Source organism: Pleurodeles waltl, chromosome 5, assembly GCF_031143425.1.
Source record: "Pleurodeles waltl isolate 20211129_DDA chromosome 5, aPleWal1.hap1.20221129, whole genome shotgun sequence".
Classification (NCBI taxonomy): domain Eukaryota; kingdom Metazoa; phylum Chordata; class Amphibia; order Caudata; family Salamandridae; genus Pleurodeles; species Pleurodeles waltl.
In genome coordinates, this window is record NC_090444.1 from 975,979,636 (window position 1) to 976,005,104 (window position 25,469).

The following is a 25,469-nucleotide window of genomic DNA, read 5'->3' on the forward strand; positions in this document are numbered from 1 at the left end:
GAAGTAGACACTTCCACCACCTACTGGTGAATGGAATCCCAACCACTGCCCTGAGAGACACTTGTGCCAGTCACACTATTGTGCATGACAGGCTGGTGCTCTCAAACCAGTACATCCCAGGTGAGACTGCCAGGGTAAGAGTTAGCCTAGACAGGGTCACTAAGAGGCCTGTGGCTTTAGTGCCCATAGAAGTGGGTGGCACTCTTAGCTGGAGAAGGGTAGTAGTCAGTACAGACCTCCCCCTTGATTGTCTCCTTGGAAATGACTACCCAGAGGTTAGTCAGAGCCCAAGAGAGGAACTGGTCCAGTGCCAGTCCTCTCCCAAGGCTTCTGGAAATCCTGCCTCTGCAGTAAATGCAAGCAGGCCCCAGAAGAAGAAGAAAAGAAAACAGAGTAGGAGGGGTGGACAACCTTTAGCCAAGGTTACAGCAAGCCAGGGAGATTCTGCTCCAGTAGGGGAGAACTCCAAAAATGGCCCTGATAAAGTCCAACCTGACCCACAAGAAGTCCTGGCTAGTCAGGCAACTGTTAAACCTGAGTGGGTGGCTCCTCAGCTAACAGAAGAAAGAGTGGAAGAAGGGTGTTTACTACAAGATGTGGTAACCCCCCACTCTAATACAGCAGACAGGCAACCTGAACCCAAAGAGGCCTGTAACTTAGCCCCTTCCCTTTTAGGTGAAGAGCTAAAGGTGTGGTTCTGGGCACTGACAGCTGTCAGTGGCCTCTGCTGGGTGTTAGCCTTTATGGCTGCACTATCCTTAGCATGGTGGTCTGACCCCATGCCAAATAACAAGTTAGGCCCCCTGACCCTATTGGTCATGGTGGGGTTACTCCAGCTCTGGGTAACCTCTCTGGGTAAGCTAGGGGTAACCCTGGCCAAGATAAGGTTAGCAGAGGTGGATACCTCTAAGACCAAAATAGAAAGAATGGGTGGAGACATTGAAGAGGCAGACAAGAGGCAATTCAGACTAGGTCCTATCACTGTGGAAGTAGGTCAGTTCCCCAAAGGGAATGACCTGAACAGAAGGATGTAAGGCAGAGTAGGCCCTGCAACTAACCAGCCTATTTCTCCTACTCTTCCTCGCCTGACAGACTAGGAAGACTCTCCCAGCTTGGGCTGAGTCTCCTGGCCTGTGGGCTGGGGGGGGCTTGTGTAAAGAAATGGCTCCCTGTTGCAGTTACCCCCCACTTTTTGCCTGATACTGATGCTGACTTGACTGAGAAGTGTGCTGGGACCCTGCTAACCAGGCCCCAGCACCAGTGTTCCTTCACCTAAAATGTACCATTGTATCCACAATTGGCACACCCTGGCATTCAGATAAGTCCCTTGTAACTGGTACTTCTAGTACCAAGGGCCCTGATGCCAAGAAAGGTCTCTAAGGGCTGCAGCATGTCTTATGCCACCCTAGAGACCCCTCACTCAGCACAGACACACTGCTTACAAGCCTGTGTGTGCTAGTGAGAACCAAATGAGTAAGTCGACATGGCACTCCCCTCAGGGTGCCATGCCAGCCTCTCACTGCCTATGCAGTATAGGTAAGACACCCCTCTAGCAGGCCTTACAGCCCTAAGGCAGGGTGCACTATACCATAGGTGAGGGTACCAGTGCATGAGCACTGTGCCCCTACAGTGTCTAAGCAAAACCTTAGACATTGTAAGTGCAGGGTAGCCATAAGAGTATATGGTCTGGGAGTCTGTTTTACACGAACTCCACAACACCATAATGGCTACACTGAAAACTGGGAAGTTTGGTATCAAACTTCTCAGCACAATAAATGCACACTGATGCCAGTGTACATTTTATTGTAAAATACACCACAGAGGGCACCTTAGAGGTGCCCCCTGAAACTTAACCGACTATCTGTGTAGGCTGACTAGTTTTAGCAGCCTGCAACAAACCGAGACATGTTGCTGGCCCCATGGGGAGAGTGCCTTTGTCACTCTGAGGCCAGTAACAAAGCCTGCACTGGGTGGAGATGCTAACACCTCTCCCAGGCAGGAATTGTCACACCTGGCGGTGAGCCTCAAAGGCTCACCTCCTTTGTGCCAACCCAGCAGGACACTCCAGCTAGTGGAGTTGCCCGCCCCCTCCGGCCAGGCCCCACTTTTGGCGGCAAGGCCGGAGAAAATAATGAGAATAACAAGGAGGAGTCACTGGCCAGTCAGGACAGCCCCTAAGGTGTCCTGAGCTGAGGTGACTCTAACTTTTAGAAATCCTCCATCTTGCAGATGGAGGATTCCCCCAATAGGGTTAGGATTGTGACCCCCTCCCCTTGGGAGGAGGCACAAAGAGGGTGTACCCACCCTCAGGGCTAGTAGCCATTGGCTACTAACCCCCCAGACCTAAACACGCCCTTAAATTTAGTATTTAAGGGCTACCCTGAACCCTAGAAAATTAGATTCCTGCAACTACAAGAAGAAGGACTGCCTAGCTGAAAACCCCTGCAGAGGAAGACCAGAAGACGACAACTGCCTTGGCTCCAGAAACTCACCGGCCTGTCTCCTGCCTTCCAAAGATCCTGCTCCAGCGACGCCTTCCAAAGGGACCAGCGACCTCGACATCCTCTGAGGACTGCCCCTGCTTCGAAAAGACAAGAAACTCCCGAGGACAGCGGACCTGCTCCAAGAAAAGCTGCAACTTTGTTTCCAGCAGCTTTAAAGAACCCTGCAAGCTCCCCGCAAGAAGCGTGAGACTTGCAACACTGCACCCGGCGACCCCGACTCGGCTGGTGGAGATCCAACACCTCAGGAGGGACCCCAGGACTACTCTGATACTGTGAGTACCAAAACCTGTCCCCCCTGAGCCCCCACAGCGCCGCCTGCAGAGGGAATCCCGAGGCTTCCCCTGACCGCGACTCTTTGAACCTAAAGTCCCGACGCCTGGGAGAGACCCTGCACCCGCAGCCCCCAGGACCTGAAGGACCGGACTTTCACTGGAGAAGTGACCCCCAGGAGTCCCTCTCCCTTGCCCAAGTGGAGGTTTCCCCGAGGAATCCCCCCCTTGCCTGCCTGCAGCGCTGAAGAGATCCCGAGATCTCTCATAGACTAACATTGCGAACCCGACGCTTGTTTCTACACTGCACCCGGCCGCCCCCGCGCCGCTGAGGGTGAAATTTCTGTGTGGACCTGTGTCCCCCCCGGTGCCCTACAAAACCCCCCTGGTCTGCCCTCCGAAGACGCGGGTACTTACCTGCAAGCAGACCGGAACCGGGGCACCCCCTTCTCCATTCTAGCCTATGTGTTTTGGGCACCACTTTGAACTCTGCACCTGACCGGCCCTGAGCTGCTGGTGTGGTGACTTTGGGGTTGCTCTGAACCCCCAACGGTGGGCTACCTTGGACCAAGAACTGAACCCTGTAAGTGTCCTACTTACCTGGTAAAACTAACCAAAACTTACCCCCCCCAGGAACTGTGAAAATTGCACTGTGTCCACTTTTAAAACAGCTATTTGTGAATAACTTGAAAAGTATACATGCAATTTTTATGATTTGAAGTTCCTAAAGTACTTACCTGCAATACCTTTTCGAATGAGATATTACATGTAAAATTTGAACCTGTGGTTCTTAAAATAAACTAAGAAAAGATATTTTTCTATATAAAAACCTATTGGCTGGATTTGTCTCTGAGTGTGTGTACCTCATTTATTGTCTATGTGTATGTACAACAAATGCTTAACACTACTCCTTGGATAAGCCTACTGCTCGACCACACTACCACAAAATAGAGCATTAGTATTATCTATTTTTACCACTATTTTACCTCTAAGGGGAACCCTTGGACTCTGTGCATGCTATTCCTTACTTGGAAATAGCACATACAGAGCCAACTTCCTACAGTGTGCATTTATTGTGCTGAGAAGTTTGATACCAAACTTCCCAGTTTTCAGTGTAGCCATTATGGTGCTGTGGAGTTCGTGTTTGACAGACTCCCAGACCATATACTCTTATGGCTACCCTGCACTTACAATGTCTAAGGTTTTGTTTAGACACTGTAGGGGTACCATGCTCATGCACTGGTACCCTCACCTATGGTATAGTGCACCCTGCCTTAGGACTGTAAGGCCTGCTAGAGGGGTGTCTTACCTATACTGCATAGGCAGTGAGAGGCTGGCATGGCACCCTGAGGGGAGTGCCATGTCGACTTACTCGTTTTGTCCTCACTAGCACACACAAGCTGCAAGCAGTGTGTCTGTGCTGAGTGAGAGGTCTCCAGGGTGGCATAAGACATGCTGCAGCCCTTAGAGACCTTCCTTGGCATCAGGGCCCTTGGTACCAGAAGTACCAGTTACAAGGGACTTATCTGGATGCCAGGGTCTGCCAATTGTGGATACAAAAGTACAGGTTAGGGAAAGAACACTGGTGCTGGGGCCTGGTTAGCAGGCCTCAGCACACTTTCAATTGTAAACATAGCATCAGCAAAGGCAAAAAGTCAGGGGGCAACCATGCCAAGGAGGCATTTCCTTACACAACCCCCCCCCCAAACGAAAGAGGATGAGACTAACCTTTCCCAAGAGAGTCTTCATTTTCTAAGTGGAAGAACCTGGAAAGGCCATCTGCATTGGCATGGGCAGTCCCAGGTCTGTGTTCCACTATAAAGTCCATTCCCTGTAGGGAGATGGACCACCTCAACAGTTTAGGATTTTCACCTTTCATTTGCATCAGCCATTTGAGAGGTCTGTGGTCAGTTTGAACTAGGAAGTGAGTCCCAAAGAGGTATGGTCTCAGCTTCTTCAGGGACCAAACCACAGCAAAGGCCTCCCTCTCAATGGCACTCCAACGCTGCTCCCTGGGGAGTAACCTCCTGCTAATGAAAGCAACAGGCTGGTCAAGGCCATCATCATTTGTTTGGGACAAAACTGCCCCTATCCCATGTTCAGAGGCATCAGTCTGCACAATGAACTGCTTAGAATAATCTGGAGCTTTTAGAACTGGTGCTGAGCACATTGCTTGTTTCAGGGTGTCAAAGGCCTGTTGGCATTCCACAGTCCAGTTCACTTTCTTGGGCATTTTCTTGGAGGTGAGTTCAGTGAGGGCTGTCACAATGGATCCATATCCCTTCACAAACCTCCTGTAATACCCAGTCAAGCCAAGGAATGCCCTGACTTGAGTCTGGGTTTTTGGAGCTACCCAGTCCAGAATAGTCTGGATCTTGGGTTGGAGTGGCTGAACTTGGCCTCCACCTACAAGGTGGCCCAAGTAAACCACAGTTCCCTGCCCTATCTGGCATTTGGATGCCTTGATAGAGAGGCCTGCAGATTGCAGAGCCTTCAAAACCTTCTTCAGGTGGACCAGGTGATCCTGCCAGGTGGAGCTAAAGACAGCAATATCATCAAGATAAGCTGTGCTAAAGGACTCCAAGCCAGCAAGGACTTGATTCACCAACCTTTGGAAGGTTGCAGGGGCATTCTTTAAACCAAAGGGCATAACAGTAAACTGATAATGCCCATCAGGTGTGGAGAATGCTGTTTTCTCTTTTGCTCCAGGTGCCATTTTTATTTGCCAGTACCCTGCTGTCAAGTCAAAGGTACTTAAGAATTTGGCAGCACCTAATTTATCTATGAGCTCATCAGCTCTTGGAATTGGATGAGCATCTGTCTTGGTGACAGAATTGAGCCCTCTGTAGTCCACACAAAACCTCATCTCTTTCTTTCCATCTTTGGTGTGAGGTTTGGGGACTAAGACCACTGGGCTAGCCCAGGGGCTGTCAGAGCGCTCAATTACTCCCAATTCTAGCATCTTGTGGACTTCCACCTTGATGCTTTCCTTAACATGGTCAGACTGTCTAAAGATTTTGTTTTTGACAGGCATGCTGTCTCCTGTGTCCACATCATGGGTACACAGGTGTGTCTGACCAGGGGTTAAGGAGAAGAGTTCAGGAAACTGTTGTAGGACTCTCCTACAATCAGCTTGCTGTTGGCCAGAGAGGGTGTCTGAGTAGATCACTCCATCTACTGTGCCATCTTTTGGGTCTGATGACAGAAGATCAGGGAGAGGTTCACTCTCTGCCTCCTGATCCTCATCTGTTACCATCAACAGATTCACATCAGCCCTGTCATGGAAGAGCTTAAGGCGGTTCACATGGATCACCCTCTTGGGGCTCCTGCTTGTGCCCAGGTCCACCAGGTAGGTGACCTGACTCTTCCTTTCTAGCACTGGGTAAGGGCCACTCCATTTGTCCTGGAGTGCCCTGGGAGCCACTGGCTCCAGAACCCAGACTTTCTGCCCTAGTTGGAACTCAACCAGTGCAGCCTTTTGGTCATACCAAAACTTCTGGAGCTGTTGGCTGGCCTCAAGGTTTTTGGTTGCCTTTTCCATGTACTCTGCCATTCTAGAGCGAAGGCCAAGTACATAGTCCACTATGTCTTGTTTAGGCTCATGAAGAGGTCTCTCCCAGCCTTCTTTAACAAGAGCAAGTGGTCCCCTTACAGGATGACCAAACAGAAGTTCAAAGGGTGAGAATCCTACTCCCTTCTGTGGCACCTCTCTGTAAGCGAAAAGCAGACATGGCAAGAGGACATCCCATCTCCTTTTGAGCTTTTCTGGGAGCCCCATGATCATGCCTTTTAATGTCTTGTTGAATCTCTCAACTAAGCCATTAGTTTGTGGATGGTATGGTGTAGTGAATTTGTAAGTCACTCCACACTCATTCCACATGTGTTTTAGGTATGCTGACATGAAGTTGGTACCTCTGTCAGACACCACCTCCTTAGGGAAACCCACTCTGGTAAAGATACCAATGAGGGCCTTGGCTACTGCAGGGGCAGTAGTCGACCTAAGGGGAATAGCTTCAGGATACCTAGTAGCATGATCCACTACTACTAGGATGTACATATTTCCTGAGGCTGTGGGAGGTTCCAGTGGACCAACTATGTCCACACCCACTCTTTCAAAGGGGACCCCCACCACTGGAAGTGGAATGAGGGGGGCCTTTGGGTGCCCACCTGTCTTACCACTGGCTTGACAGGTGGGGCAGGAGAGGCAAAACTCCTTAACCATGTTGGACATATTGGGCCAGTAGAAGTGGTTGACTAGCCTCTCCCACGTCTTGGTTTGTCCCAAATGTCCAGCAAGGGGAATGTCATGGGCCAATGTTAGGATGAACTCTCTGAACAGCTGAGGCACTACCACTCTCCTAGTGGCACCAGGTTTGGGGTCTCTGGCCTCAGTGTACAGGAGTCCATCTTCCCAATAGACCCTATGTGTTCCATTTTTCTTGCCCTTGGACTCTTCAGCAGCTTGCTGCCTAAGGCCTTCAAGAGAGGGACAGGTTTCTTGTCCTTTACACAGCTCCTCCCTTGAGGGTCCCCCTGGGCCTAAGAGCTCAACCTGATAAGGTTCAAGCTCCAAAGGCTCAGTTCCCTCAGAGGGCAGAACTTCTTCCTGAGAAGAGAGGTTCCCTTTCTTTTGCTGTGTTGCAGTTGGTTTCCCAACTGACTTTCCTTTCCTCTTGGTAGGCTGGGCCATTCTTCCAGACTCCAGCTCTACTTGTTCACCCTGTGCCTTGCATTGTGCTCTTGTTTTCACACACACCAGTTCAGGGATACCCAGCATTGCTGCATGGGTTTTTAGTTCTACCTCAGCCCATGCTGAGGACTCCAGGTCATTTCCAAGCAGACAGTCCACTGGGATATTTGAGGAGACCACCACCTGTTTCAGGCCATTGACCCCTCCCCATTCTAAAGTAACCATTGCCATGGGATGTACTTTTCTCTGATTGTCAGCGTTGGTGACTGTGTAAGTTTTTCCAGTCAGGTATTGGCCAGGGGAAACCAGTTTCTCTGTCACCATGGTGACACTGGCACCTGTATCCCTCAGGCCCTCTATTCTAGTCCCATTAATTAAGAGTTGCTGTCTGTATTTTTGCATGTTAGGCGGCCAGACAGCTAGTGTGGCTAAATCCACCCCACCCTCAGAAACTAGAGTAGCTTCAGTGTGGACCCTGATTTGCTCTGGGCACACTGTTGATCCCACTTGGAGACTAGCCATACCAGTGTTACCTGGATGGGAGTTTGGAGTGGAACCTTTCTTGGGACAGGCCTTGTCTCCAGTTTAGTGTCCATGCTGTTTACAGCTATGACACCAGGCCTTTTTGGGATCAAAGTTTTTACCCTTGTACCCATTGTTTTGTGAAGAGGCTCTGTGCCCACCCTCCTGTGCAGGTTTTTGGGGGCCTGTAGAAGACTCTTTACTATTTTTAGTTTTGGTTGTCTCATCACCCTTCCCCTGGGGAGTCTTTGTGACCCCTTTCTTTTGGTCACCCCCTGTTGAAGTCTTGGACACCCTTGTTGTAGGAAGTTGGCTCTGTATGTGCTATTTCAAAGTAAGGAATAGCATGCACAGAGTCCAAGGGTTCCCCTTAGAGGTAAAATAGTGGTAAAAATAGATAATACTAATGCTCTATTTTGTGGTAGTGTGGTCGAGCAGTAGGCTTATCCAAGGAGTAGTGTTAAGCATTTGTTGTACATACACATAGACAATAAATGAGGTACACACACTCAGAGACAAATCCAGCCAATAGGTTTTTGTATAGAAAAATATCGTTTCTTAGTTTATTTTAAGAACCACAGGTTCAAATTCTACATGTAATATCTCATTCGAAAGGTATTGCAGGTAAGTACTTTAGGAACTTCAAATCATCAAAATTGCATGTATACTTTTCAAGTTATTCACAAATAGCTGTTTTAAAAGTGGACACTTAGTGCAATTTTCACAGTTCCTAGGGGAGGTAAGTATTTGTTAGGTTAACCAGGTAAGTAAGACACTTACAGGGCTTAGTTCTTGGTCCAAGGTAGCCCACCGTTGGGGGTTCAGAGCAACCCCAAAGTCACCACACCAGCAGCTCAGGCCCGGTCAGGTGCAGAGTCCAAAGTGGTGCCCAAAACACATAGGCTAGAATGGAGAGAAGGGGGTGCCCCGGTTCCGGTCTGCTTGCAGGTAAGTACCCGCGTCTTCGGAGGGCAGACCAGGGGGGTTGTGTAGGGCACCGGGGGGGACACAAGTCCACACAGAAATTTCACCCTCAGCAGCGCGGGGCGGCCGGGTGCAGTGTAGAAACCAGCGTCGGGTTCGCAATGTTAGTCTATGAGAGATCTCGGGATCTCTTCAGCGCTGCAGGCAGGCAAGGGGGGGATTCCTCGGGGAAACCTCCACTTGGGCAAGGGAGAGGGACTCCTGGGGGTCGCTCCTCCAGTGAAAGTCCGGTCCTTCAGGTCCTGGGGGCTGCGGGTGCAGGGTCTCTCCCAGGCGTCGGGACTTTAGGTTCAAAGAGTCGCGGTCAGGGGAAGCCTCGGGATTCCCTCTGCAGGCGGCGCTGTGGGGGCTCAGGGGGGACAGGTTTTTGTACTCACAGTCTTAGAGTAGTCCTGGGGTCCCTCCTGAGGTGTTGGATCGCCACCAGCCGAGTCGGGGTCGCCGGGTGCAGTGTTGCAAGTCTCACGCTTCTTGCGGGGAGCTTGCAGGGTTCTTTAAAGCTGCTGGAAACAAAGTTGCAGCTTTTCTTGGAGCAGGTCCGCTGTCCTCGGGAGTTTCTTGTCTTTTCGAAGCAGGGGCAGTCCTCAGAGGATGTCGAGGTCGCTGGTCCCTTTGGAAGGCGTCGCTGGAGCAGGATCTTTGGAAGGCAGGAGACAGGCCGGTGAGTTTCTGGAGCCAAGGCAGTTGTCGTCTTCTGGTCTTCCGCTGCAGGGGTTTTCAGCTGGGCAGTCCTTCTTCTTGTAGTTGCAGGAATCTAATTTTCTAGGGTTCAGGGTAGCCCTTAAATACTAAATTTAAGGGCGTGTTTTAGGTCTGGGGGGTTAGTAGCCAATGGCTACTAGCCCTGAGGGTGGGTACACCCTCTTTGTGCCTCCTCCCAAGGGGAGGGGGTCACAAGCCTAACCCTATTGGGGGAATCCTCCATCTGCAAGATGGAGGATTTCTAAAAGTTAGAGTCACCTCAGCTCAGGACACCTTAGGGGCTGTCCTGACTGGCCAGTGACTCCTCCTTGTTATTCTCATTATTTTCTCCGGCCTTGCCGCCAAAAGTGGGGGCCGGGCCGGAGGGGGCGGGCAACTCCACTAGCTGGAGTGTCCTGCTGGGTTGGCACAAAGGAGGTGAGCCTTTGAGGCTCACCGCCAGGTGTGACAATTCCTGCCTGGGAGAGGTGTTAGCATCTCCACCCAGTGCAGGCTTTGTTACTGGCCTTAGAGTGACAAAGGCACTCTCCCCATGGGGCCAGCAACATGTCTCGGTTTGTGGCAGGCTGCTAAAACTAGTCAGCCTACACAGATAGTCGGTTAAGTTTCAGGGGGCACCTCTAAGGTGCCCTCTGGGGTGTATTTTACAATAAAATGTACACTGGCATCAGTGTGCATTTATTGTGCTGAGAAGTTTGATACCAAACTTCCCAGTTTTCAGTGTAGCCATTATGGTGCTGTGGAGTTCGTGTTTGACAGACTCCCAGACCATATACTCTTATGGCTACCCTGCACTTACAATGTCTAAGGTTTTGGTTAGACACTGTAGGGGTACCATGCTCATGCACTGGTACCCTCACCTATGGTATAGTGCACCCTGCCTTAGGGCTGTAAGGCCTGCTAGAGGGGTGTCTTACCTATACTGCATAGGCAGTGAGAGGCTGGCATGGCACCCTGAGGGGAGTGCCATGTCGACTTACTCGTTTTTGTTCTCACTAGCACACACAAGCTGGCAAGCAGTGTGTCTGTGCTGAGTGAGAGGTCTCCAGGGTGGCATAAGACATGCTGCAGCCCTTAGAGACCTTCCTTGGCATCAGGGCCCTTGGTACTAGAAGTACCAGTTACAAGGGACTTATCTGGATGCCAGGGTCTGCCAATTGTGGATACAAAAGTACAGGTTAGGGAAAGAACACTGGTGCTGGGGCCTGGTTAGCAGGCCTCAGCACACTTTCAATTGTAAACATAGCATCAGCAAAGGCAAAAAGTCAGGGGGCAACCATGCCAAGGAGGCATTTCCTTACACAACCCCCCCCCAAACGAAAGAGGATGAGACTAACCTTTCCCAAGAGAGTCTTCATTTTCTAAGTGGAAGAACCTGGAAAGGCCATCTGCATTGGCATGGGCAGTCCCAGATCTGTGTTCCACTATAAAGTCCATTCCCTGTAGGGAGATGGACCACCTCAACAGTTTAGGATTTTCACCTTTCATTTGCATCAGCCATTTGAGAGGTCTGTGGTCAGTTTGAACTAGGAAGTGAGTCCCAAAGAGGTATGGTCTCAGCTTCTTCAGGGACCAAACCACAGCAAAGGCCTCCCTCTCAATGGCACTCCAACGCTGCTCCCTGGGGAGTAACCTCCTGCTAATGAAAGCAACAGGCTGGTCAAGGCCATCATCATTTGTTTGGGACAAAACTGCCCCTATCCCATGTTCAGAGGCATCAGTCTGCACAATGAACTGCTTAGAATAATCTGGAGCTTTTAGAACTGGTGCTGAGCACATTGCCTGTTTCAGGGTGTCAAAGGCCTGTTGGCATTCCACAGTCCAGTTTACTTTCTTGGGCATTTTCTTGGAGGTGAGTTCAGTGAGGGCTGTCACAATGGATCCATATCCCTTCACAAACCTCCTGTAATACCCAGTCAAGCCAAGGAATGCCCTGACTTGAGTCTGGGTTTTTGGAGCTACCCAGTCCAGAATAGTCTGGATCTTGGGTTGGAGTGGCTGAACTTGGCCTCCACCTACAAGGTGGCCCAAGTAAACCACAGTTCCCTGCCCTATCTGGCATTTGGATGCCTTGATAGAGAGGCCTGCAGATTGCAGAGCCTTCAAAACCTTCCTCAGGTGGACCAGGTGATCCTGCCAGGTGGAGCTAAAGACAGCAATATCATCAAGATAAGCTGTGCTAAAGGACTCCAAGCCAGCAAGGACTTGATTCACCAACCTTTGGAAGGTGGCAGGGGCATTCTTTAAACCAAAGGGCATAACAGTAAACTGATAATGCCCATCAGGTGTGGAGAATGCTGTCTTTTCTTTTGCTCCAGGTGCCATTCTTATTTGCCAGTACCCTGCTGTCAAGTCAAAGGTACTTAGAAAGTTGGCAGCACCTAATTTATCAATGAGCTCATCAGCTCTTGGAATTGGATGGGCATCTGTCTTGGTGACAGAATTGAGCCCTCTGTAGTCCACACAAAACCTCATCTCTTTCTTTCCATCTTTGGTGTGAGGTTTGGGGACTAAGACCACTGGGCTAGCCCAGGGGCTGTCAGAGCGCTCAATTACTCCCAATTCCAGCATCTTGTGGACTTCCACCTTGATGCTTTCCTTAACATGGTCAGACTGTCTAAAGATTTTGTTCTTGACAGGCATGCTGTCTCCTGTGTCCACATCATGGGTACACAGGTGTGTCTGACCAGGGGTTAAGGAGAAGAGTTCAGGAAACTGTTGTAGGACTCTCCTACAATCAGCTTGCTGTTGGCCAGAGAGGGTGTCTGAGTAGATCACTCCATCTACTGTACCATCTTTTGGGTCTGATGACAGAAGATCAGGGAGAGGTTCACTCTCTGCCTCCTGATCCTCATCTGTTACCATCAACAGATTGACATCAGCCCTGTCGTGGAAGAGCTTAAGGCGGTTTACATGGATCACCCTCTTGGGGCTCCTGCTTGTGCCCAGGTCCACCAAGTAGGTGACCTGACTCTTCCTCTCTAGTACTGGGTAAGGGCCACTCCATTTGTCCTGGAGTGCCCTGGGAGCCACAGGCTCCAGAACCCAGACTTTCTGCCCTGGTTGGAACTCAACCAGTGCAGCCTTTTGGTCATACCAAAACTTCTGGAGCTGTTGGCTGGCCTCAAGGTTTTTGGTTGCCTTTTCCATGTACTCTGCCATTCTAGAGCGAAGGCCAAGTACATAGTCCACTATGTCCTGTTTAGGCTCATGGAGAGGTCTCTCCCAGCCTTCTTTAACAAGGGCAAGTGGTCCCCTTACAGGATGACCAAACAGAAGTTCAAAGGGTGAGAATCCTACTCCCTTCTGTGGCACCTCTCTGTAAGCGAAAAGCAGGCATGGCAAGAGGACATCCCATCTCCTTTTGAGTTTTTCTGGGAGCCCCATGATCATGCCCTTTAATGTCTTGTTGAATCTCTCAACTAAGCCATTAGTTTGTGGATGGTATGGTGTAGTGAATTTATAAGTCACCCCACACTCATTCCACATGTGCTTTAGGTATGCTGACATGAAGTTGGTACCTCTGTCAGACACCACCTCCTTAGGGAAACCCACTCTGGTAAAGATACCAATGAGGGCCTTGGCTACTGCAGGGGCAGTAGTCGACCTAAGGGGAATAGCTTCAGGATACCTGGTAGCATGATCCACTACTACCAGGATATACATATTTCCTGAGGCTGTGGGAGGTTCTAGTGGGCCAACTATGTCCACACCCACTCTTTCAAAGGGAACCCCCACCACTGGAAGTGGAATGAGGGGGGCCTTTGGATGCCCACCTGTCTTACCACTGGCTTGACAGGTGGGGCAGGAGAGGCAAAACTCCTTAACCATGTTGGACATATTGGGCCAGTAGAAGTGGTTGACTAACCTCTCCCACGTCTTGGTTTGTCCCAAATGTCCAGCAAGGGGAATGTCATGGGCCAATGTTAGGATGAACTTCCTGAACAGCTGGGGCACTACCACTCTCCTAGTGGCACCAGGTTTGGGGTCTCTGGCCTCAGTGTACAGGAGTCCATCTTCCCAATAGACCCTATGCGTTCCATTTTTCTTGCCTTTGGACTCTTCAGCAGCTTGCTGCCTAAGGCCTTCAAGAGAGGGACAGGTTTCTTGTCCCTTACACAGCTCCTCCCTTGAGGGTCCCCCTGGGCCTAAGAGCTCAACCTGATAAGGTTCAAGCTCCAAAGGCTCAGTTCCCTCAGAGGGCAGAACTTCTTCCTGAGAAGAGAGGTTCCCTTTCTTTTGCTGTATTGCAGTTGGTTTCCCAACTGACTTTCCTGTTCTCTTGGTAGGCTGGGCCATTCTTCCAGACTCCAGCTCTACTTGTTCACCCTGTGCCTTGCATTGTGCTCTTGTTTTCACACACACCAGTTCAGGGATACCCAGCATTGCTGCATGGGTTTTTAGCTCTACCTCAGCCCATGCTGAGGACTCCAGGTCATTTCCAAGCAGACAGTCCACTGGGATATTTGAGGAGACCACCACCTGTTTCAGGCCATTGACCCCTCCCCATTCTAAAGTAACCATTGCCATGGGATGTACTTTTCTCTGATTGTCAGCGTTGGTGACTGTGTAAGTTTTTCCAGTCAGGTATTGGCCAGGGGAAACCAGTTTCTCTGTCACCATGGGGACACTGGCACCTGTATCCCTCAGGCCCTCTATTCTAGTCCCATTAATTAAGAGTTGCTGTCTGTATTTTTGCATGTTAGGCGGCCAGACAGCTAGTGTGGCTAAATCCACCCCACCCTCAGAAACTAGAGTAGCTTCAGTGTGGACCCTGATTTGCTCTGGGCACACTGTTGATCCCACTTGGAGACTAGCCATACCAGTGTTACCTGGATGGGAGTTTGGAGTGGAACCTTTCTTGGGACAGGCCTTGTCTCCAGTTTGGTGTCCATGCTGTTTACAGCTATGACACCAGGCCTTTTTGGGATCAAAGTTTTTACCCTTGTACCCATTGTTTTGTGAAGAGGCTCTGGGCCCACCCTCCTGTGCAGGTTTTTGGGGGCCTGTAGAAGACTCTTTACTATTTTTAGTTTTGGTTGTCTCATCACCCTTCCCCTGGGGAGTCTTTGTGACCCCTTTCTTTTGGTCACCCCCTGTTGAAGTCTTGGACACCCTTGTCTTGACCCAATGGTCCGCCTTCTTTCCCAATTCTTGGGGAGAAATTGGTCCTAGGTCTACCAGATGCTGATGCAGTTTATCATTGAAACAATTACTTAACAGGTGTTCTTTCACAAATAAATTGTACAGCCCATCATAATTACTTACACCACTGCCTTGAATCCAACCATCTAGTGTTTTCACTGAGTAGTCAACAAAGTCAACCCAGGTCTGGCTCGAGGATTTTTGAGCCCCCCTGAACCTAATCCTGTACTCCTCAGTGGAGAATCCAAAGCCCTCAATCAGGGTACCCTTCATGAGGTCATAAGATTCTGCATCTTTTCCAGAGAGTGTGAGGAGTCTATCCCTACACTTTCCAGTGAACATTTCCCAAAGGAGAGCACCCCAGTGAGATCTGTTCACTTTTCTGGTTACACAAGCCCTCTCAAAAGCTGTGAACCATTTGGTGATGTCATCACCCTCTTCATATTTAGTTACAATCCCTTTGGGGATTTTCAACATGTCAGGAGAATCTCTGACCCTATTTATGTTGCTGCCACCATTGATGGGTCCTAGGCCCATCTCTTGTCTTTCCCTCTCTATGGCTAGGATCTGTCTTTCCAAAGCCAACCTTTTGGCCATCCTGGCTAACTGGATGTCCTCTTCACTGGGGTTATCCTCAGTGATTTCAGAGGTGTTGGTCTCTCCTGTGAGGGAACCAGCATCTCTGACTATTATTTTAGGAGTCAGGGTTTGAGGGACCCTGTTCTCCCTAGATAGGACTGGTAGGGGGGAATTGTCCTCCAAGTCACTATCCTCTTCCTCTGAGTTGCCACCCTCAGAGGGGTTGGCCTTTTCAAACTCTGCCAAAAGCTCCTGGAGCTGTATTTTGGTAGGTTTGGGGCCCATTGTTATTTTCTTTATTTTACAGAGTGACCTTAGCTCCCTCATCTTAAGATGGAGGTAAGGTGTGGTGTCGAGTTCCACCACAGTCACATCTGTGCTAGACATTTTGCTTCTAAAAGTTGGAATACTTTTTAAGAATCTACAACTAGTTCTAGGTTCTAATTCAAACTTTTACAAACTTTTAAACTCTAAAAGAAATGCTAAACAGGATCTAACACAAGGCCCTAGCAGGTCTTTTAAGAATTTAGAAAACTTTTCAAATTGCAAAAATCAATTTCTAATGACAATTTTGGAATTTGTCGTGTGATCAGGTATTGGCTGAGTAGTCCAGCAAATGCAAAGTCTTGTACCCCACCGCTGATCCACCAATGTAGGAAGTTGGCTCTGTATGTGCTATTTCAAAGTAAGGAATAGCATGCACAGAGTCCAAGGGTTCCCCTTAGAGGTAAAATAGTGGTAAAAATAGATAATACTAATGCTCTATTTTGTGGTAGTGTGGTCGAGCAGTAGGCTTATCCAAGGAGTAGTGTTAAGCATTTGTTGTACATACACATAGACAATAAATGAGGTACACACACTCAGAGACAAATCCAGCCAATAGGTTTTTGTATAGAAAAATATCGTTTCTTAGTTTATTTTAAGAACCACAGGTTCAAATTCTACATGTAATATCTCATTCGAAAGGTATTGCAGGTAAGTACTTTAGGAACTTCAAATCATCAAAATTGCATGTATACTTTTCAAGTTATTCACAAATAGCTGTTTTAAAAGTGGACACTTAGTGCAATTTTCACAGTTCCTAGGGGAGGTAAGTATTTGTTAGGTTAACCAGGTAAGTAAGACACTTACAGGGCTTAGTTCTTGGTCCAAGGTAGCCCACCGTTGGGGGTTCAGAGCAACCCCAAAGTCACCACACCAGCAGCTCAGGGCCGGTCAGGTGCAGAGTCCAAAGTGGTGCCCAAAACACATAGGCTAGAATGGAGAGAAGGGGGTGCCCCGGTTCCGGTCTGCTTGCAGGTAAGTACCCGCGTCTTCGGAGGGCAGACCAGGGGGGTTGTGTAGGGCACCGGGGGGGACACAAGTCCACACAGAAATTTCACCCTCAGCAGCGCGGGGGCGGCCGGGTGCAGTGTAGAAACCAGCGTCGGGTTCGCAATGTTAGTCTATGAGAGATCTCAGGATCTCTTCAGCGCTGCAGGCAGGCAAGGGGGGGATTCCTCGGGGAAACCTCCACTTGGGCAAGGGAGAGGGACTCCTGGGGGTCGCTCCTCCAGTGAAAGTCCGGTCCTTCAGGTCCTGGGGGCTGCGGGTGCAGGGTCTCTCCCAGGCGTCGGGACTTTAGGTTCAAAGAGTCGCGGTCAGGGGAAGCCTCGGGATTCCCTCTGCAGGCGGCGCTGTGGGGGCTCAGGGGGGACAGGTTTTTGTACTCACAGTCTTAGAGTAGTCCTGGGGTCCCTCCTGAGGTGTTGGATCGCCACCAGCCGAGTCGGGGTCGCCGGGTGCAGTGTTGCAAGTCTCACGCTTCTTGCGGGGAGCTTGCAGGGTTCTTTAAAGCTGCTGGAAACAAAGTTGCAGCTTTTCTTGGAGCAGGTCCGCTGTCCTCGGGAGTTTCTTGTCTTTTCGAAGCAGGGGCAGTCCTCAGAGGATGTCGAGGTCGCTGGTCCCTTTGGAAGGCGTCGCTGGAGCAGGATCTTTGGAAGGCAGGAGACAGGCCGGTGAGTTTCTGGAGCCAAGGCAGTTGTCGTCTTCTGGTCTTCCGCTGCAGGGGTTTTCAGCTGGGCAGTCCTTCTTCTTGTAGTTGCAGGAATCTAATTTTCTAGGGTTCAGGGTAGCCCTTAAATACTAAATTTAAGGGCGTGTTTTAGGTCTGGGGGGTTAGTAGCCAATGGCTACTAGCCCTGAGGGTGGGTACACCCTCTTTGTGCCTCCTCCCAAGGGGAGGGGGTCACAAGCCTAACCCTATTGGGGGAATCCTCCATCTGCAAGATGGAGGATTTCTAAAAGTTAGAGTCACCTCAGCTCAGGACACCTTAGGGGCTGTCCTGACTGGCCAGTGACTCCTCCTTGTTATTCTCATTATTTTCTCCGGCCTTGCCGCCAAAAGTGGGGGCCGGGCCGGAGGGGGCGGGCAACTCCACTAGCTGGAGTGTCCTGCTGGGTTGGCACAAAGGAGGTGAGCCTTTGAGGCTCACCGCCAGGTGTGACAATTCCTGCCTGGGAGAGGTGTTAGCATCTCCACCCAGTGCAGGCTTTGTTACTGGCCTCAGAGTGACAAAGGCACTCTCCCCATGGGGCCAGCAACATGTCTCGGTTTGTGGCAGGCTGCTAAAACTAGTCAGCCTACACAGATAGTCGGTTAAGTTTCAGGGGGCACCTCTAAGGTGCCCTCTGGGGTGTATTTTACAATAAAATGTACACTGGCATCAGTGTGCATTTATTGTGCTGAGAAGTTTGATACCAAACTTCCCAGTTTTCAGTGTAGCCATTATGGTGCTGTGGAGTTCGTGTTTGACAGACTCCCAGACCATATACTCTTATGGCTACCCTGCACTTACAATGTCTAAGGTTTTGGTTAGACACTGTAGGGGTACCATGCTCATGCACTGGTACCCTCACCTATGGTATAGTGCACCCTGCCTTAGGGCTGTAAGGCCTGCTAGAGGGGTGTCTTACCTATACTGCATAGGCAGTGAGAGGCTGGCATGGCACCCTGAGGGGAGTGCCATGTCGACTTACTCGTTTTTGTTCTCACTAGCACACACAAGCTGGCAAGCAGTGTGTCTGTGCTGAGTGAGAGGTCTCCAGGGTGGCATAAGACATGCTGCAGCCCTTAGAGACCTTCCTTGGCATCAGGGCCCTTGGTACTAGAAGTACCAGTTACAAGGGACTTATCTGGATGCCAGGGTCTGCCAATTGTGGATACAAAAGTACAGGTTAGGGAAAGAACACTGGTGCTGGGGCCTGGTTAGCAGGCCTCAGCACACTTTCAATTGTAAACATAGCATCAGCAAAGGCAAAAAGTCAGGGGGCAACCATGCCAAGGAGGCATTTCCTTACACTTGTCTTGACCCAATGGTCCGCCTTCTTTCCCAATTCTTGGGGAGAAATTGGTCCTAGGTCTACCAGATGCTGATGCAGTTTATCATTGAAACAATTACTCAATAGGTGTTCTTTCACAAATAAATTGTACAGCCCATCATAATTACTTACACCACTGCCTTGAATCCAACCATCTAGTGTTTTCACTGAGTAGTCTACAAAGTCAACCCAGGTCTGGCTCGAGGATTTTTGAGCCCCCCTGAATCTAATCCTATACTCCTCAGTGGAGAATCCAAAGCCCTCAATCAGGGTACCCTTCATGAGGTCATAAGATTCTGCATCTTGTCCAGAGAGTGTGAGGAGTCTATCCCTACACTTTCCTGTGAACATTTCCCAAAGGAGAGCACCCCAGTGAGATCTGTTCACTTTTCTGGTTACACAAGCCCTCTCAAAAGCTGTGAACCATTTGGTGATGTCATCACCATCTTCATATTTAGTTACAATCCCTTTAGGGATTTTCAACATGTCAGGAGAATCTCTGACCCTATTTATGTTGCTGCCACCATTGATGGGTCCTAGGCCCATCTCTTGTCTTTCCCTCTCTATGGCTAGGATCTGTCTTTCCAAAGCCAATCTTTTGGCCATCCTGGCTAACTGGATGTCCTCTTCACTGGGGTTATCCTCAGTGATTTCAGAGGTGTTGGTCTCTCCTGTGAGGGAACCAGCATCTCTGACTATTATTTTTGGAGTCAGGGTTTGAGGGACCCTGTTCTCCCTAGATAGGACTGGTAGGGGGGAATTTTCCTCCAAGTCACTATCCTCTTCCTCTGAGTTGCCACCCTCAGAGGGGTTGGCCTTTTCAAACTCTGCCAAAAGCTCCTGGAGCTGTATTTTGGTAGGTTTGGGGCCCATTGTTATTTTCTTTATTTTACAGAGTGACCTTAGCTCCCTCATCTTAAGATGGAGGTAAGGTGTGGTGTCGAGTTCCACCACAGTCACATCTGTGCTAGACATTTTGCTTCTAAAAGTTGGAATACTTTTTAAGAATCTACAACTGGTTCTAGAATCTAATTCAAACTTTTACAAACTTTTAAACTCTAAAAGAAATGCTAAACAGGATCTAACACAAGGCCCTAGCAGGTCTTTTAAGAATTTAGAAAACTTTTCAAATTGCAAAAATCAATTTCTAATGACAATTTTGGAATTTGTCGTGTGATCAGGTATTGGCTGAGTAGTCCAGCAAATGCAAAGTCTTGTACCCCACCGCTGATCCACCAATGTAGGAAGTTGGCTCTGTATGTGCTATTTCAAAGTAAGGAATAGCATGCACAGAGTCCAAGGGTTCCCCTTAGAGGTAAAATAGTGGTAAAAATAGATAATACTAATGCTCTATTTTGTGGTAGTGTGGTCGAGCAGTAGGCTTATCCAAGGAGTAGTGTTAAGCATTTGTTGTACATACACCTAGACAATAAATGAGGTACACACACTCAGAGACAAATCCAGCCAATAGGTTTTGTATAGGTTCAAATTTAACATGTAATATCTTGTTTGAAAGGTATTGCAGGTAAGTACTTTAGGAACTTTGAATCATTTCAATTGCATGTATACTTTTCAAGTTATTGACAAATAGCTACTTTAAAAGTGGACACTTAGTGCAATTTTCACAGTTCCTGGGGGAGGTAAGTTTTTGTTAGTTTTACCAGGTAAGTAAGACACTTACAGGGTTCAGTTCTTGGTCCAAGGTAGCCCACCGTTGGGGGTTCAGAGCAACCCCAAAGTCACCACACCAGCAGCTCAGGGCCGGTCAGGTGCAGAGTTCAAAGTGGTGCCCAAAACACATAGGCTTCAATGGAGAAGGGGGTGCCCCGGTTCCAGTCTGCCAGCAGGTAAGTACCCGCGTCTTCGGAGGGCAGACCAGGGGGGTTTTGTAGGGCACCGGGGGGGACACAAGCCCACACAGGAATTTCACCCTCAGCAGCGCGGGGGCGGCCGGGTGCAGTGTAGAAACAAGCGTCGGGTTCGCAATGTTAGTCTATGAGAGATCTCGGGATCTCTTCAGCGCTGCAGGCAGGCAAGGGGGGGGTTCCTCGGGGAAACCTCCACTTGGGCAAGGGAGAGGGACTCCTGGGGGTCACTTCTCCAGTGAGAGTCCGGTCCTTCAGGTCCTGGGGGCTGCGGGTGCAGGGTCTCTCCCAGGCGTCGGGACTTAGGATTCAAAGAGTCGCGGTCAGGGGAAGCCTCGGGATTCCCTCTGCAGGCGGCGCTGTGGGGGCTCAGGGGGGACAGGTTTTGGTACTCACAGTATCAGAGTAGTCCTGGGGTCCCTCCTGAGGTGTTGGATCTCCACCAGCCGAGTCGGGGTCGCCGGGTGCAGTGTTGCAAGTCTCACGCTTCTTGCGGGGAGCTTGCAGGGTTCTTTCAAGGCTGCTGGAAACAAAGTTGCAGCCTTTCTTGGAGCAGGTCCGCTGTCCTCGGGAGTTTCTTGTCTTTTCGAAGCAGGGGCAGTCCTCAGAGGATGTCGAGGTCGCTGGTCCCTTTGGAAGGCGTCGCTGGAGCAGGATCTTTGGAAGGCAGGAGACAGGCCGGTGAGTTTCTGGAGCCAAGGCAGTTGTCGTCTTCTGGTCTTCCTCTGCAGGGGTTTTCAGCTAGGCAGTCCTTCTTCTTGTAGTTGCAGGAATCTAATTTTCTAGGGTTCAGGGTAGCCCTTAAATACTAAATTTAAGGGCGTGTTTAGGTCTGGGGGGTTAGTAGCCAATGGCTACTAGCCCTGAGGGTGGGTACACCCTCTTTGTGCCTCCTCCCAAGGGGAGGGGGTCACAATCCTACCCCTATTGGGGGAATCCTCCATCTGCAAGATGGAGGATTTCTAAAAGTTAGAGTCACTTCAGCTCAGGACACCTTAGGGGCTGTCCTGACTGGCCAGTGACTCCTCCTTGTTGCTTTCTTTGTTCCCTCCAGCCTTGCCGCCAAAAGTGGGGCCGTGGCCGGAGGGGGCGGGCAACTCCACTAAGCTGGAGTGCCCTGCTGGGCTGTGACAAAGGGGTGAGCCTTTGAGGCTCACCGCCAGGTGTTACAGCTCCTGCCTGGGGGAGGTGTTAGCATCTCCACCCAGTGCAGGCTTTGTTACTGGCCTCAGAGTGACAAAGGCACTCTCCCCATGGGGCCAGCAACATGTCTCTAGTGTGGCAGGCTGCTGGAACTAGTCAGCCTACACAGACAGTCGGTTAAGTTTCAGGGGGCACCTCTAAGGTGCCCTCTGGGGTGTATTTTGCAATAAAATGTACACTGGCATCAGTGTGCATTTATTGTGCTGAGAAGTTTGATACCAAACTTCCCAGTTTTCAGTGTAGCCATTATGGTGCTGTGGAGTTCGTGTTTGACAGACTCCCAGACCATATACTCTTATGGCTACCCTGCACTTACAATGTCTAAGGTTTTGTTTAGACACTGTAGGGGTACCATGCTCATGCACTGGTACCCTCACCTATGGTATAGTGCACCCTGCCTTAGGGCTGTAAGGCCTGCTAGAGGGGTGTCTTACCTATACTGCATAGGCAGTGAGAGGCTGGCATGGCACCCTGAGGGGAGTGCCATGTCGACTTACTCGTTTTGTCCTCACTAGCACACACAAGCTGCAAGCAGTGTGTCTGTGCTGAGTGAGAGGTCTCCAGGGTGGCATAAGACATGCTGCAGCCCTTAGAGACCTTCCTTGGCATCAGGGCCCTTGGTACCAGAAGTACCAGTTACAAGGGACTTATCTGGATGCCAGGGTCTGCCAATTGTGGATACAAAAGTACAGGTTAGGGAAAGAACACTGGTGCTGGGGCCTGGTTAGCAGGCCTCAGCACACTTTCAATTGTAAACATAGCATCAGCAAAGGCAAAAAGTCAGGGGGCAACCATGCCAAGGAGGCATTTCCTTACACTCTCCAAGAGAACATGTTGTTTGGCCTTTCCTTGCTTGGATTATCCGGTTTTCTGTTTTTGTTTCAACACACATGCTACAGTTTGTTTATGCCATATTGTAAGTAATTGAAAACATTTTATCGGGCTGAGTGCAGTACTATAAAAATACATTTCTTTTAGGTATATCCACTAGCCCCTTGGTAACCCTGGTTCAAAGTCCTTTCTTTTACAGAAGATAAAGTTGGTCAGACAAGAGCAAAACTATTGTTGATTAGTTGCAGAAATTAGAACATGTATGTCTAACAGACTGCATAACCCCTCAGAGTTGTATGTTCTTGTTCTTTCCCTAAAGTTGTGTAAAACTTGAGGATCTAGAGCCCAGAGATGGTCTTGATGCACTTCCACAGGAAGATGATTCCTCTGAAGAAAATGAAGAAATGGAAACATTAGTTATTGAGGAACCAGGAGAAAAATGGGACTGTGAATCTATTTTAAGTAAGTCTGAAGTATTTTGTGTTACTTGAAGTTGTTAAAATAAAATACATTTTGTTGTTATGCTGTGGCTTGTGTTTGGACTCCCTCCCTAGGAGTGAAGTAGTTGAACAAATAATGGTGAGCTATAACTGCATTTAATTTAAGAAATGTCAGGGCTAATATCTCTCTAAAGTGATCCTTGTGATTTTAATGAGAGCATCTCTGTAGTTCGGTTGTGCTTTTTCAGCCTAAAAGCTATCTGTAATTATTTGTCTACTTACCAACTTTCAATTAGATATTACCTGATAAGAAACCACCACATAAGAAATGTTTATAGTCTGATAAATGTTTTTTTCCAGGCCACAGGTTGTTAATTTCAGTTTTTTTCTATTTAAACTCATGACCCACTTTGTTTTATCATGTCTAATTGTTACCTTGTACACTACTTTAACATTTTACAGGAACAGGTAACCAACTTGCATAGTAAATCGTTCTGTATATCATCTGTGTGTATCCCACTTGTTCAGGATCTATGTGTTGTATTGGTGCCTCTCGGTACCTGTGAAATAGCTTTTCGAATAAATGTATGTACATGTTTATGGGCAGCATGACCTGTGATTATAAGCAAGGAATATTCTCTGATGGAGGAATCTGAGCCAGACAAACACTAAGATTCTTTCAGCATATTCGAGCAATGTGGATTAAAGGATTAATCCATCACAAGGAGGAGATAGATCAAAGGAAAGTCCACAATAAAAAGCTCAAATCTCCCCATTGCAGGCTTAAATCAGAGGAGAAAAGGACAGATATGAGCACAGATCCTTCGTGAGTAGGCCTCATGAATAGTAGATAAAGATATCAGCTTCTAGTCACCTCTTGGAGTGTGAAAGGAACAGGTACAATGAAACAGAAATCCAGACCTGGGAATATTCAAAATAATCATCTGCCTGCAAGAAACCTGGTTGTACACTGCATGGGGAAAGTCTAAGGGTTCCAAGCCTAGAAAACACTCGCCTCTTTAAAAAAAAAAAAAAAATGTGGTGGAACTCAGGAGATTACAAATAAGATGTACAGTAACATTTTGTAGATCTTACAGGCTGATTGGAACAGAACACAAGGGACAGTAAACTCTAGATCTAATTGCAGATGGCAGAAGACTGATATTGACTAATAAACATGCTCAATTTTCTAAATAAGTGGGGCTAAAAATATTCCTTGAAGGGCTGAAACTCTGTCTTGAAACTGGGTAAACTGTGGCCCCTGAACAGTATCATGATAATGGGTGATTTCAACACCTAGATAGGGGAGTGAGGAGGTCAAGATATTGATTACATCATGGCTTGTCAGCACAGGATAGAAAAAGAAGAGTCCTGGAATAATTCTGCTTTAAGCTTTGAATGACCTCTGTTTTGAATATAGGTCTTGGCCCAGTGATCACCACTCTCTCCTATAGTATGGGGAATTCTATATCAATAATTGATTATATTCTGTTTCCTATGGAGCATCGGTCCCACATGGTAACTCAAAAACAACCTGAAGAGTAGAAAGCGACCACCAAGCCTTAGACAGCTTTGATGCTATGGAACCAATCAAATAAAGTGGAAGACATACAAGTAGGTACTGCTAAAATCAGAAATTATAACAAACCTCAGGTGGGCTGAAGTCAGAAGGGTAGACTTAATTGAATGGTTCGCTGGGCAGGAGACTGCCAGCCTTAAAGTAAGGACTATTTGAAGTCCCTGGTGGCCCAGTGAGGAAAAACTGGCCACAACCAACACAGTCAAGGAGACTATAGTATATTAGTTTAGGAATGAAACCAGTGGAAGTCCAGGGAGCCAAGATGCTCCCAGCACCCAAAGATAGATGGGGCAACCCCCAGTCACCTGCTTTGATAAAGAATATGCCACAAAGAGAAAATAGCTTCTACTAGCACTCCCTTAAAGAAGAACAACATTATCGTACCGCTTTAAAAAAAATACAAGTGACACACAATTGTATTCTCCCAAAAGCTTCATGGATATGGAAGAGAAGATTTTCAATAGAATCGTACAGAAGGAAGTCAGCATATGGGTGGAGGAGGAAGGAGTTCTTTATCTGTTAAAGGGTACATTTACGTGGGGAGCCACTGTAGGCAACTCATTTATTTTACAATTGGTGATTGATAAACATGCTACTGGGAATGAGGCTCCTACTTATTCTGCTCTCTTAGACTTTTCCCAGACCTTCCATCTTTTCTAAAGAGAAGTTCACTGATCAAAGTTAAGAACGTTGAGCATGAATACTTACCTTTTGCGTTAAAATACGGAGCTGAACTGCTCCTCGTCTACTCAAATTGGTTATTAAAAATCCAGAAAACCATCGGGAGGTTTCAGAA

General features: G+C 48.6%; 1 protein-coding gene across 1 annotated transcript in view; it reads left to right on the plus strand.

Moving 5' to 3' along the window:
- LTV1 (LTV1 ribosome biogenesis factor) overlaps positions 1 to 25,469 on the plus strand; it is a 238,136-nt gene that overhangs the window by 126,441 nt on the left and 86,226 nt on the right. Inside the window, exon 8 of the mRNA XM_069235129.1 lies at positions 22,974 to 23,116. Within this exon, the coding sequence (XP_069091230.1) occupies positions 22,974 to 23,116 (143 nt within the window). The remainder of the gene's footprint in view (positions 1 to 22,973; positions 23,117 to 25,469) is intronic.